Raw genomic sequence first — 14,590 nt, forward strand, 5'->3', positions numbered from 1 at the left:
GAATCATAAATGCCTTCAACCCAGTTTTAGAAATCAGATGGGGACTGGTGTGATAGCTCAGAGGAACTTAATTAACCACCTGAGTTGGATCTCCAAGACCCACATGGTGTAGAGAGAGGATCAGCTCTCAAGAAGCTGTCCTCCGACTGTCACACACACACACACACACACACACACACACACGAATAAATAAAAATAAATGAATAAGTAAATGCATAAATAGATGTGAAAAATCTTAAAAGAGAGAGACCAGACATAAATAAGCCCTGGGAAAGGCTTCCGACCCTAGAACATGACATGGGAAAGCACCCAGACTCTGGTAACAGAGTAGAGACAGAAACAGCACTGGATCCTAACTGATGAGAGACTCTAGCTTGGATTGGCTGAATGTGAGAAGACCTGACAACCAATCGAACAGAAGGCTGCCACCCTGTGCCAGGATGCCTCAGGTCCCCACAGGAACACGCATGCTGACTACTTCAGTGATTACCCAAGGCTAAGAAACATCTGTGAAAGAAGAAGAAGCTGACTACACCATCCCAAGCAACGCTATGGCAAGCATTTTCCTCACTGTATAATTTCCCACTGGTTCTAAAACAGCATACGGTGACAAAGCTACTACCATCTAGAAGGTAACATGCCTTTGGCCTTTTCAGCTCTGAATCTTCAACAGTTCTATGAACATTGCAGTCACTTAACTGCAGTCTGGATGGCAGTCACCCGACGTGGTCTAACTTAGGAAGAGTGTCATGCTGCTCAGCTAGTTTTCCTCTCCAAATGAGTTGGGAGAAATCTAGGAGAACTGAGCGAATGAGGCCCTGAATTCTAGACCCCAGGGAGACCTTAAAGCATCTTAAAGACTGAAATCTTAGGATGGGAGAAGTTAGGTCTTTGTACAAAAGGTCATAAACATCCATTCACAGTGTCCCAATGAATCTGCACAAGATGAAAACATGAACAAGTTTTTCCAGGCTAAGTGCCTAGAGCAGGAACCAGTTGTTGGAGAGCTCCATCAGTATGCCCCTGTACCCCAGGGATGGCATGGCTGACAGGCCGTGCAACTGGGCCTCGGATGATGCTCGCTTCCGACATCCTATCAGTTTTTACTTACCTATACAGCCACTTAGCTTAAAGACACAATTCCCACCTTCCCCTGCTTCTAGGTGGAATATGAACATGCATTCCATAAGCAGTTTCTCAGTCATTACTGCCTCCATGGCTTGAGAAATGATTGAACTACTCAGAGCTCCAGCAGCCATCTTGGATCATACCTTGGTACACAGACCAACACCAAGGTACAAAGAGACCCAGTCCTTGTTAACTGCAACTCCAGTCAGCCCCGGATCTCCTATAGATCCTGCTCGTGGGAGGGAAAGATACTATCTAGCTTGTCACATAATTACTTAGGCTCAGAACCAGGACTAACAGCTCTTCCAACACTGATGCCACACAGGCTGTGAGCCACACTGTTACAGACCTGAAGCTTCATTGGTCCATTTGTATAAAGCAATCAGACCCCTACCCCTCCAAGGCATTGCAAGAGCACAGAGAACTGACCAGCCTCCCCATCTTCTGGGGACTGAGGGAGAAAACAATCAAGGCACAGCCCAGAAAGCACAAAGCTACACTGCTGAGATTTGCAGGGGAAATGGTACAATAGGCTGGGGAAGTGCTGAGCACGGACACTGCCCTGCTGGCCACCCAAGCATGAGGACCTAAGTTTAGATCTCCAGCATGCTCATGAGGTGAAGTGAAAATGACTCCCGATGGCCAGTCCTGAGCACGCGGGCTAAGGCCTTGAAGCTGTCAGATACAGGATCAACTTTTTTTCTGGGCTTCCTAACAGATAGGGGTTGGGATGGGGTGGAGTGTTCATATATCAATTTGGAGACCAGAAATGGGTGGTTGTGAAAGAAGCGCCTGAGGCCTGAGTCAGGTATCAGCACTCTTGGGTTGTGGGCCTACATCTGCCCTGTCACTGGGCATAGCCACTTGGGGAGACAGAACTCAGGCAGTTTGACTGTGCTTATCCCACATCACCACCAGGGCGAGTGCTGGGCTGTAGGGAAGTGCCAAGGTATCTCTGTAAGAAGCTGATTCAGGGGATCCCCAGGCAAGCGAGGTGGCTAGGGCCATGGGTTCTCAGGCTCTTGGACATCCAGGCACCTCAGGGAGTCACAGAAAAGCAGAGTCGGGGGCTCATGGGTTACGTCTGGCCCAGGGCCAGCGGGAAAAGGGGGTGCTCTGGCTTGTCCCACGAGGATTGTCCTTGGCTTATCAGCAGGCTTGGTGGAGGTTGTGGCTGGGAGCACGGAGAGGCCTTCTTCAGGAGACTAGGCTGCAGCTCTGTAGGTGAAGGCCTTCTCCATGGCTTCCCATGGCAGAGCTCAATGAAAAGACGCAGCCCGTGGTTCTAAACAGTTTAATGTTAAGGTGGAAAATGGATGCATAAAGCCATACCCCACTTCTCAGGGTGGACCTGAGATTAAATACCTTTGGCAGGGAGGAATGTCTGGGAAGGGAAGCTTATTGGCCCTACCCTCTAGACCTCTAGGTACCTCATTAGCATGGAGAACTCTGTTTCCAGCCTACTTGACTGTGTTCTTTTCCTATTGTCTTGGTCGGAGATGTTAGGGATGCCTCATCTACATGTGGAAGGGCTTGGGAGTGTTCCCCTTACATGACTGATGGCTACAAATCTATGAAGTGGGGCTGAGGCTACATGACAGGGGCCTGGTGAGCAGGTGAAGCTCCTACTGTCCCTTCAGGGTCTCTGGGACTTCAAGCTTGACCTTGCCAGGCTTCCTCTCAGTCCACTGCCCTGCATAGCACCTCTGAGATGCTTCCCAGGGAAGAAAGCACTTCTCACATCCCCAAACACAATTGGGATTATTGAAACATTGAGGCTCAGTGGTCAAGTCCCAACGATTAATAACTTTCAGATCAAAAGTATGAGTTACTGAAAAAAAGAAAAGTTTGAGTTACTGAAAGCCAGAAAACAGGCAAGTGTGGTAGTTTGAATATGTTTGGCCCAGGTAGTGGCACTATTAGGACGTGTGGCCTTGTTGGAGGAAGTGTGTCACTGTAGGGTTGGTCTTTGAGACCTCCCTCCTAGCTGCCTGGAAACCAGTCCTCTCCTCTTTGCCCTTGGAACAAGATGTAGAACTTTCAGCATCTCCAGTAACCATGCCTGCCTGGATGCTGCCATGCTTCCTGCCTTAATGATAATGGGCTGTAAGCCAGCACCAGTTAAAGGTTATCCTTAATAGGGTTGCCTTGGTCATGGTCTCCTCACAGCAATGAAAACCCTAGCTAAGACACAAGTGATACAGAAACTGAAATAAAATGCTCTCAACATCATTGCCAGATGAGTTTTCAACCACCGTTTCCTGTGTCTAGATGATTTATTGAATTTACATTCTTTACAGATTCTAACATCTTAAATATTAGCAAACATTTTTACACATGCACACTAAAATCATTATGGCCTGACATTTATATGCCTGTAAAACACATTTTATTCCAACTGTTTTCATCAAAAAAAAAATGTAACCTGCTGAAAACTGACACCTGCATATTTTACATTGAAGGGGGAAAAATGCACAAACAACTGAGATATAAAACCTATACATTTGCTCTTAGCACCAACTGGGAATGAAAAGCTCTAAAGCAACCTTCACTTCTGCTTAGCCATTGCTCCAAAGTTTGTGTTGTTTGCTGCAAGATACCCACAAAATACCATAATATTTGTGCAAAAATCTTCTTGAAAAAAATATTTTCTGTATCAGTGTGGTTTTTTGAATGAAAATGTCCCCCATAGACTCATAGGGAGTGGCATATTGGAGGTGTGTTTTTTGTTGGAGGAGGTGTGGCCTTTATTGGAGGAAGTGTGTCACAAGGGGTGGGGCTTTGCTGTTTCAGAAGCTCAAGCCAGGCCCAGTGGTTCACTCTCTCTTCCTGTTGCCTGAGGATCTCGATGTAGAACTTTGGGCTGTTTCTCCAGCATCGAGTCTTCCTGCCTGCCACCATGCTTCCCAACATGATGACAACTGACTGAACCTCTGAACCAGCCAGCTCCAATTAAACATTTTCCTTTGTAAGAGTTGCTGTGGTCATGGTGTCTCTTCATAGCAATAGAAACCCTAACTACCCAAATTACTCGCTACAGTCAGCAAAAGTCCTTTCCTAAAAATGCTGCGGGAGAGAGGGAGCCTCTGAAAAGGATTCTTGTCACTAAGTGTCACTAAGTGACAAAAATCGGCCATGCCCCCTTAGAATAGTCCTCATAGTTAAGATCTCTACCACTAATTGTTTTGAAAAACCTTAATATTTGTCAGAGTTTTAGATCACAGGTGCTTTAAGCATAAGAGAGTAGAGGACGGACAGTGCTCTCTGTGGCTTCTCTCGTGGACTGGGTGTTTGGGGAACACAACTCAAAAAAGAGATTGATCCTGAAAGAATATCCTTTGATGAGAGTTCCCTGCGGCTGGCCCTCGTCCAGGTTTGGTTAAGATTAGGGATACCCTGCAGATACTCTCCATGCTTCTGAATATTACATGCAAGAACATGTCGATAAAATAGTAAAACATGAATAAGCTATGGTTTTCAAGTTTAGCCCAAAATTTTGATTGACATAATTAGCTTAAAATATTAGGGGAAAAAGATTCTAACCTAATATTCTAATATCTAATATTGTTTCTAATAACAAATATCAAACAAGAGAGTTTGGGTGATCATAAAGCGGTGGTAAAAATATCTTGCCCATCAAGGGCAAAAGTATGCTCAGCACGGTTGCCACTCAGTATTCTCAAGAACATTCTCCAGGAGCCCTGCATTGATGACAGCTCCTCACTGGCTCCCAGTGTCAAATGTTAACACTGTCCAGACACCCCAGGTGACCACTAGGTGGCACCACTACACTGCTCCATCTCCAAACAGTTCCTTTTGCCTAGCGTGGTCCCAAGGAACCAACAACGCTTCAAAACACAAGAACCTCACTTCAACATTTAACAAATGAACAAAGACAAAGCTTAGAAAACACTCTAATTCTTCCTATAACTACTGATACAATGTTGGTCCTGCAGTCAGCAAGGAGTAGCTTATGTAGCTAATTGTCATTGTTCCTTTCTTTTTGAGCTGTAGCCCATGCTGGCCTGGAACTCACTGTGTAACCTAAATTGGCCTTAAACTCTTAGTAATCCCAGCCTCCCAAGTGTTGGAGCAGCATCCAGTTTTGAATGGGAATGTTCCCATAGGCTCATGTATATGAATCTTCAGTTGCTAGGCAGTGAATGGCACTGTCTGGGTGGTTTAGGAGGTCTGGCCTTGCTGGAGGAAGCACGTCTCCAAAAGTCAATTTTGAGGTTTCAAAGCCACAGGCTACTCCCAGTTCACTCTTCCTCTGCTTTGGGTTTGAGATGTGATCTCTCCACTGTTCCTGCTGCTGCATCTGCCATGATGCCCTGCCATGATGGACTCTGATTTCTTTGGTACTATAAACCCAGATAAACTCTTTCTTTTACAAGTTTCCTTGGGTCATGGTGTTTCATCACAGCAACAGAGAAGTGAACAAGCCAGCTCATTCTAGCTGGGATGTCAACTCCCTCTCCAGGGAAGTGTGTCATTGCAATACAGCAACTAAGGTCAGTAAGTACAACACTGAGAGATATCTTCTGAAAGGACACAGCAGGAGTCCTTTCTGCTTTGTCTTACACAGGTGGTTATCTGACCATAAAAGCACCATCCACGAGCTGGGCGTGGTGGTGCACGCCTTTAATCCCAGCACTTGGGAGGCAGAGGCAGGAGGATTTCTGAGTTCAAGGCCAGCCTGGTCTACAGAGCAAGTTCCAGGACAGCCAGAACTACACAGAGAAACCCTGTCTCGAAAAAACAACAACAAAAAAAAAAGCACCATCCACATTCTCTTCAAAATGCCACACCCAAAGGCTGTTAATTAAATATCTATACTTATTTACACAATGGGACTCAGCAAAGTGACTCGTTTGTTTGTTTGTTTGTTTGTTTGTTTGTTTGTTTTGAAACAGGGTTTCTCTGTCTAGCCCTGGCTGTCCTGGAACTCACTCTGTAGACCAGGCTGGCCTCAAACTCAGAAATCCCCCTGCCTCTGCCTCCCAAGTGCTGGGATTAAAGGCATGCGCCACCACTGCCAGGCAGCAAAGTGACTCAAGATTTTCCAGGCTATGCAACTTGGCTGGTACAGAAGTTTGGGCTGAGCATATAAGTGAAGTTGAGTCATATCAAATGCCCTGTGAGCAAAAACTCTAACTGAAAAAAAATTAAATAAATAAGCAAATAATAAAGCTCTGCAATTTGCCAAAAGCCCCAGGATACGCACAAAGTACATAGATGGAGTGCACACCACTTACTGCCCAACCTAAATAAACAGTGCTGAGGTTTTCAGAGACTTTTAAAATCAACCCAGCCTGTGATCTTAGAGCATCTATAGTCATCAATGTCCTTGAGAGTGAAGTGACATCAGTGGACGGACTCTGAGCAGCGGATATTTCATTCACCTAGAACACTGCTGTTGGTTCTGTTTGTGGCTGGCAGGGATGCAGAACAGGCAGTTTTTGTCCATTCTTTTACACTCGTTACCACCAAACCACAGGCTCAGGTGGGTCCCAAGAACATTTTAAATGTGTTTGCTTCTGGCTTGCCCTCTGCCTTGGCAGTCTGTTGCTTCATATCATCTCCTGCTCCAAACCTCACAGCCCTTTCCCTCTCTAAAGTGATGAAGGCAAGGGCCGACTCAAGTGTTTGCAGAGGGTTGGGCTCCCCTTGTGGACTCCTGTTGTGTCCATCTGAAGAGGGAGGGACCTGGATATTCTTCCCAGCTTGGAGAAGAGAGAGGACAGGGAAGGTGTGAAATCCTGGCCTTGGTAACTGGAGAAGTGGTGTCATGTGGTGTCAGCATAGATCCCAACCACACAGAGAATGTCCCAGTCTACCTGGAAGTGGAGGCCACAAAGGCAGAAGCACATCCATTAAAATGATGACAGGTGCCTAGAGTGACTGTGTGACAAGAGCACTGTGCTGGGAATGTACTGACCACAGGAGGCCAGCAGGTCTCAGCTCCTCTGGCCTTTTGCCAGTCACCTCTGGGCAGGGTACATACACCAGAGTCTTGCCTGGCACCCACAGTCATGGACCCTTGGTCCCACCTGGCACTACCAAGGCCAAAACTTCTTTAGGACATTAAACTACAGGGTTAATCTCTGACCTTAGCAAAGTAAGACCTTTTCCAACATGCCAGCCAATAAGAAAAAGGATCTGACAAGGTGAGAGAGAGATGGCAAAGCGATAGATGGACACGCAGGCTTCTTTATGGGGACAGAGGAGAGCAGAACTCGCTGTCACCATGTCCCTCCACCCATGCAAACTTCCCAGCTCTGTTCTGAAGAGAAGCAATCTGTGGTCCTCTCCTTTTGGACAAAATAGCTGGTTCTCAAAGGGATCTTCCTTGGCCCATGGTCTTTATCTCTCTTTTAAGAGCTTTAAAGCCTTTTATAGAAGAAGCCAGGACAGGAACACGGAGATGGACAAGGGAGGGACAGAGGAAGGAAGGTAAGGAGGGAGGGAGGGAGGAAGGGAATGAGAGAAGGAAAGTGAGAGGGAAGGAGGGAGGGAGGGAGAGATGGAGAGATGGAGAGAGGAGGCAGCACAGGAAGAGAAGAGATGAGTTCTTTTACAGCCGAACAGCTTCCTTTGTCAGAGTGGAAGAAGTATCTTCCTTTATACTCAGCAAAATGTAAATGTATGCAGAATGTTCCCAAGTGATTATTTTTACATACAAATTATGATCAATTTCCATAAAGTCTAGTTTTTAAAAGTATATATATATATATATATATATATATATATATATATATATATATTATCATCCCTCATCGATGAGGGATGATAATTTGACCAGGAGCTGGAGAAGTGTATGAGCTAATGGGCAAGGGAAGCCTGCAGTCAATAAACAGAATGAAGTGAAAAAGCCCCACCCCCACCTTTCCCCACAAGGAGAAAACACTTATGTCTGGGTACCAGCTGTGCTGCCAACCCTGTGGTCTTCAGTATTCACTTCACATTAACCCTAAGTTAGCCACACCAAGACCTATTTAAACTCCAAGCAAAATACCTTGAGTGGGAAATGTTTAGCAACTAGATATCGCTACTCAGCTGAGAGTATCACAATTATATTCCTACACACTGGGTTCATCAACTCCTGTCCCCAAGCTAAGTGTTTAGCATCATTTTACGGATGTAAAGAAATCATTACTGAGTTCTGAATTACACTCTTGGTTAAAGAAAATACAGAAAGAAAGAAAAAAAATCATCCATGTCATCAACTTTAGCTTTTAGATGAAGAGCTTAACCCCTCACACAACACAACAAAGCCTGCTGCTACCCCATGGCAGTACTAACCCTCGATTTCAGGACTAGTTACAAGAAATTAAAGTGAAGAAGACATTTGGAATTTAGGGTGTAAGAATGTGCGCCAAAACATAATTAGTGCCTCCGAATGTGAGCAGGTGGATTAGACTAATTTGTGGAATGCTGTTGGAGAGACGACCCACGGGAAGCTGGGGAGAAGAAAAGAAGGGCCCAGTGTCTCAGCCACTTGGGGTTCCTGCAGCGGATCTCACAGGGGAGGAAGGGGAGTGGAGCCCTGTCCTCCAGAGCCCTGGCCAGCATTACCCATTATGCCTGCCTGGCATTATAGCCCTGGAAACCAGGGTCCAAGCAGCTAGGGCCAGGCTGTGTGCCTCGCTCCGTTCGTTCTCAGCTTAATTTATATGATAATTAGAGTCTGCTGCCAGAAGCAAGAGCATCTGCCAAGAGTAAAGTCCTCAGAAAGCCAAACGGAGGCTGGTGTGTGCTGTGGTGCCATCCGAGTGCTGACTAAGAGCTTTCTTTTATCTCCTTTTGAAGCCATAAAGTGCCCTTCGTGTTATTACTAGCCGGGAATTTTTTTTTAACAGTCCCGCGCTGACAGCAGTGATTTAACACTTGCACAAAACAATAGCACTTCACGCCACTTAATAAACCTTTGGGCTGTGCGACTTCCAGTTTTCTTGCTGGCTGGATTTTATGGTCTGGTAGCTCCCGAACAGTCTAGTATACAAGCCACAGAAACAGTGTAAAGATGATGTGAAAGAGGCTGTGTTTGGGCCCTTGCAGATGCATTTGATGAATGAGGCACACTCCATGACCACAGGCTCACTCAAAGATGCTTTGGCCCACTTTACCCACTGAGCTGAAATACTACAATAAGCCTCCCCGGGGAAGGGTCAAGCTGAGAGCATGGTGGTTAGCCTAGCCCTACACCTAATTTTTCCCAAAACATCTGCCAGAGTAAGAATTAAGTGTCCTAACCACCTGTTCACGCTGCAGCCGCACGGTTGCCACACAGTTACCCTTCTCAGGAATGGATCTATTCACCTTTCAAATATTTGAATACCAGGGGTGAGCAGCCTGGAATGAAATGATACAGGCAACAAAGAGAGGCACTTTGCTTGGACAGACTCAAATAAAATCATGTTAAAAGAGGCATAAAATAGCCGTGTTAACAGCACTCTCCTGGAAGGGAGGGAAGGTGGGGGATGAGTGAGTCCTCTAAGTCCCTAGGGACTTGGAATTGTAATCTGAATAACATAAGTAATAATGGCTGTGCCACCTATCTGTGAGGCTGGCATGAAGATCATATCACAACTGCAGGAATCATAAGGAAAAATTGGAAACATTCTTACCGAGTGCAGAGAGACAATAAAGCCAGGTGGTGGCTGGGCTCATGAGCTGGATTTAATTAATCATCTTACTTGTGTACACATAGCAGATCAGCACACTGTGTCAGGTACAAAGACAACAGGTATTTGCCAAATCAATTAAATTTCAAAACACAGGAGGATGCACATTTTGAGAACCATGATGTATTATAAAACTAAAGAGAATAGTTACGCTTTACAAACTGCGTAATTTGTTTCACTCTGGCTCAAGGATTTTAGCAAGTAGCCATCTCCACGTAATCCGCTCATTCCGTTTACTGGGTGTTATCATTGGGCATTCCTCAACCTGGGGTGGTTAAGAATACAGAAATCAAGTGTCACACTTCAGGAATTGTGGGAAGTTCCTGCATTTGATCACCACATAATGTTGTAAAGACCTAAGTCAACCAATGAGAAGCTGAAGACATAACTCACGTGAGGAGGCAGAAGGCACAGTCCCTCAAACAACTCTTTCCAGCCCTCTGGCCCAACGTTTTATAGGGAGATAAAGCCCACTGTCCATGAGATGATGTACATTTTCCAGCTGCCCTAAAAGGGCATACACTGGAATCTGGTAGATCTCCACCTTACTTCAGTGTAGGCTCTTTCTCTAGCCTCTCCTGTGTCTGTGTTCTAACCTGCTTTCCTGAGGGGTGTGTGGTAGTCATGCCATTTATGCAGGCTCTCACTGGCCCTCTGGGGTAGTAACCTGACCAGGAGCACCACCTGGATGCCTGCTGCCTGCTGCAGCTGCCAAGTTCCAGACATGTGGCATCTGGTACCCAACTGTTCCTCCCCTGCTGTGCATCCCCACTCCCCTTAGAAGGGCACCGCAACCTCTACCTGCTATGTTTTCTTTCTTGCCTAGGACCTTCCATAATTAATCCTTCAAAAATCTTTCATTGCTGTTTATAAACCCACTAGTGACATGTTTCTGGTTTGTGCAGATTTAATTTTATTACCTTTTAGATATATTATTATTATTGTTAATGTTATTATTTGTGTGTGTGTGTGCGCGCGCGCGCACGCGTGCGTGCACATGCATGTTCAGGTATTCACAAACCACAGCATATGTGTGAAGGTCAAAGAGGAACTTTGGAGTCAGTTTTCTCCTTCCATTGTGGGCTCCTGGAACTGAATTTAGATCAGCAGGCTTACAAAACAATGCCTTACTCAATGACCGTCTCACTGGCCCTTGACTGTATCAGCCTTCCTGGTTAAAGTTAGTATTCCCACACTATTTTCATGACAGTGGGTGCCCCTTCCACAAGGAAACTCCTGTGCTGAGGTGCCTCGGCCTCCGCAGGTGGAGTACACAGTAAGCGTGGGTGACTGGCCTCTGCCTGAGCAGCTTGGCAAGGCCATGATCTGAAGGATGAGCTTAGGTCACACTGTGTACAAGTTTAGAAGATGTAAAGATTCAAGGAACAGCAATACAAGTGGCGCAACTGCTGCTTCTCAATTAGATGTGAACACTAAAAGCTGAGGCAATCCATTAAAAAAAGGAGAGCTTTTTCTGTCACTTCTTTGCCGTTGCTTATCTCAACCTTCGATTCTAGGAATGCAGCAAAGAGGAGATTAGCTGCAACCTTCAAAGCTAAAGCCAAGTACTTTAGCCGGAAGGTAATTAGCTGGAGGGGTGGGGTGGGGGGAGTCATTATTCAAAACACAGTCTAGAGGTGGCACAGAGCTCACACATAAAAGAAAATAAATACTTTGGAAAGATCACTTCAAAAAGCCGCAAAGCAAGTTGCAACAGCCAAATATGTTTCTCACAGATGACTGTGGAAATAAGGCAGAAGGCAACACCTCAAAAAACTTTAGCATCAGAAAATAATAAGCAGAATTAACATCTTGTTAAAGGTTAAATGTGGCACATTTACGACGGCAAGTGTCTGTTCTATGCACAGAAAGACAGCTTTTTGAAGGAAAGAACACCTTGATAAATAAATGTTCCAAGATACAAACTACTCATAAATTTTTGGAAACACATCCAAATTCTCTAGAATCCAAAAATGTAAATTAAGGCATGACATCATCTTTTTTTTTTTTTTGGTTTTTCAAGACAGGGTTTCTCTGTGTAGCCCTGGCTATCCTGGAACTCACTCTGTAGACCAGGCTGGCCTTGAATCCAGAAATCTGCCTGCCTCTGTTTCCCAAGTGCTGGGTGGGATTAAAGGCGTGCACCACCACCACCCGGCTGGCCTGATATCATCTTAAAACTCTCGAGTGGCAAAAATAAAAAGGATCCAGTACAGGTGTGGGTGCAGGCATGTGCGTGGGTGTAGGTGTCATGGATGCGGGCACGCAAGCAGGTGTGGGCGTGTGCGTGAGTGTGGGCAAGGGCACAGGTATGGGCGTGGTTGCAGACTATGGTATGGCTTCAGGCAGGCATGGGTGCCCCTCTAAACACTGATAGAGAGAGCGCAGATCAAACCCACAAGCCCTGGAGACCGACTTGGTACCACATTGCCAATTCTTTACATATCTACTCAAAGCAATTCCACTAAAGACACATCCTGCCAGCATGGTAGCTGAAGGCTGTGATTGTAGCACTTGGAATGCTGAGGCAGGAACAGCCTCGTTTCAAGCCATCTGAGCTACACAGTGAGACCCTGAGTCAAAAAACTACAACCAAACTATAGCTCAGTGGTAGACATAGGGTTGATCTCTAGCACCAATAACTATAACTATAATAATAATAATAATAACACATAAGAAAATAATTACAACTATGTGTTTATGCTATCATAATTTATAACAACAAAAAACATTAAACATTATAGGAAATGACTCAAGAGTGGAATCACTCAGTAGTCACATAGTAGCATAGTATCAAGTAGCCCACTGTCTATATTGTAAATATTGTATGTTTATTATTTTCCTAATGTGTGTATGCACGGAAGTGTGTACTTGACTGCAGGTCTCAAAGGCCAGGGGTGTTAGATGCCTGTAACTGGAGTCACGTGTGGTTATGAGCTGCCTGCATCGAGTGCTTGGAACCCAGCTTGGGTCCTCTGCAAGCAGATACTCTTAACCACTGGCGATCTCTCTGTCCCCCTCCACGGTGTAGTATTAAATGAAAGAATAGCGCTATAAAATACATGCAACAATATGACCTAGGCTTTCCTAAATTTTAAAGAAAAAATGGAAAGAGCAGAAGGAAGTAAAGAGGAATAGAGGAAAGCAAAGAGTAAAGGGCGTGTGTGTCTGTCTGTACATCTGTCTGTGTGGGTCTGTGTGTGTGTGTGTCTGTCTGTGTGTCTGTGTCTGTGTGTCTGTGTCTGTGTGTGTCTGTGTCTGTCTGTGTGTGTGTGTGTGTGTGTGTGTCTGTGTGTGTGTCTGTGTGTGTGTCTGTCTGTGTGTCTGTGTCTGTGTGTCTGTGTCTGTCTGTGTGTGTGTCTGTCTGTGTGTGTGTCTGTGTCTGTGTGTCTGTGTCTGTGTTTGTGTGTCTGTCTGTGTCTGTGTCTGTGTGTGTGTGTCTGTGTGTGTGTATCTGTGTCTGTGTGTCTGTGTCTGTGTGTGTGTGTCTGTGTCTGTGCGTGTGTGTGTGTCTGTGTGTATGTGTGTCTGTGTCTGTCTGTGACTGTGTGTGTATCTGTATGTGTGTCTGTCTGTGTCTGTGTCTGTGTCTGTATGGTGGTGGAGTGAGTTTGTGGGGCACAAATAAGAAGGAAAGTGGCAGTCAGGATGATAGTGAGAGCTAACAGTGGTCACTGAGTAGTTTTCCTTTTCTTTGTATTTTTCTAAGTTGCCAGATTCCCTAAAACATCATTTTTACCATGTAGATAAATCTGAATGGTAACTGTATTTGCACAAGTACTTTACAACTGGAGAGAAATCTCTCAGTAAATCTTCCTTCCTTAGCTTCTGAAATGGTTGTCTGTTGTTTCGAGTTAGGCACTGGGGAATTTATTATTATTATTATTATTATTATTATTATTATTATCATTATTACAAAGTGGATCTAGTTACAAAGAGAAAGAAGGAGAAAACAAAAGGAAGGGAGGAGAGGAAGGATGAAAGGGGGACGGGGAGGGAGGACCCGAAGGAGATCTCAGGAGCAGGGGCAGGCGGGAGAAAGAGAGGGAAGCCTCCTGCACACCCAGAACTCCTTTAAAACATTTAATGCTCCTAAGGGAAGCAATGTAGTGGCAGTGGGGCCTAAAACACCACACCCAGAAGCAGATGCTGGTTGGTCAAGAGTTAACACCCTTCTGGAATACCTCATGCATCACAGGACCTGGGATTAATAATGGCCCCATTAGCAGGCAGCAGCCAAAGAAGTGCTGTTGAAACAGCTTCGGAGGCAAACCCAGATCCAACTCACACGGAGCCCAGTCCCAACAATGGGAAGGAGGACAGCCTGCCAAGCTCCCCCAGAGTCACCTGTTCTCATCTCTCCCAGCTAAAGGAAGGGAAAGGTTTAGAACAGCACAATGGTTTAAAAGAAAAGAAGTAGACAGATCCCCAGCCTGTGGGGCAGACACTGTGACTGAATAACTTTAAAAGGGTAGACTCCTCTTACCTCTTTCTATACCTAAAAGTTAAATTCGGAGCATTCCTTCTCTCCCAAGGCTCCACACGAGGTTTCAGTAACCACCAGACTTCAATTTCCATCCTTACCCATCTGTCGTAAATATCTAATCTAACAGCCCAGTTCAGACACACTTTGAAAGTATATAGTTACAAACACTGCCACGGGATGTTTTCCCCATGTCAGAACCTTCTAGAAATTTACTTGAACAAGGCTAGTTCAGACCAGGACATGCTGTGTGGCTCACAGGCTACATTTCAGAGACAGTGCAAAATCAACA

The 14,590-nt window shown here is 45.3% G+C and overlaps 1 protein-coding gene across 5 annotated transcripts in view; it reads right to left on the bottom strand.

Annotated features, from left to right (window-relative positions):
* Window positions 1–14,590, bottom strand: part of Fsip1 (fibrous sheath interacting protein 1) — a 125,488-nt gene that overhangs the window by 64,391 nt on the left and 46,507 nt on the right. The window contains exon 11 of one of the 5 annotated variants that reach the window (XM_021155192.1): window positions 9,793–10,080. The exons of 3 other annotated variants lie outside the window; for them this stretch is intronic. In XM_021155192.1, the coding sequence (XP_021010851.1) occupies window positions 9,991–10,080 (90 nt within the window). In that variant the 3' untranslated portion in view covers window positions 9,793–9,990. Of the gene's footprint in view, window positions 1–9,792; window positions 10,081–14,590 lie in introns of those variants that run through there. One more of the 5 variants, XM_021155194.1, reaches the window with a different exon arrangement.

Source organism: Mus caroli, chromosome 2 (assembly GCF_900094665.2).
Source record: "Mus caroli chromosome 2, CAROLI_EIJ_v1.1, whole genome shotgun sequence".
NCBI classification, from domain to species: domain Eukaryota; kingdom Metazoa; phylum Chordata; class Mammalia; order Rodentia; family Muridae; genus Mus; species Mus caroli.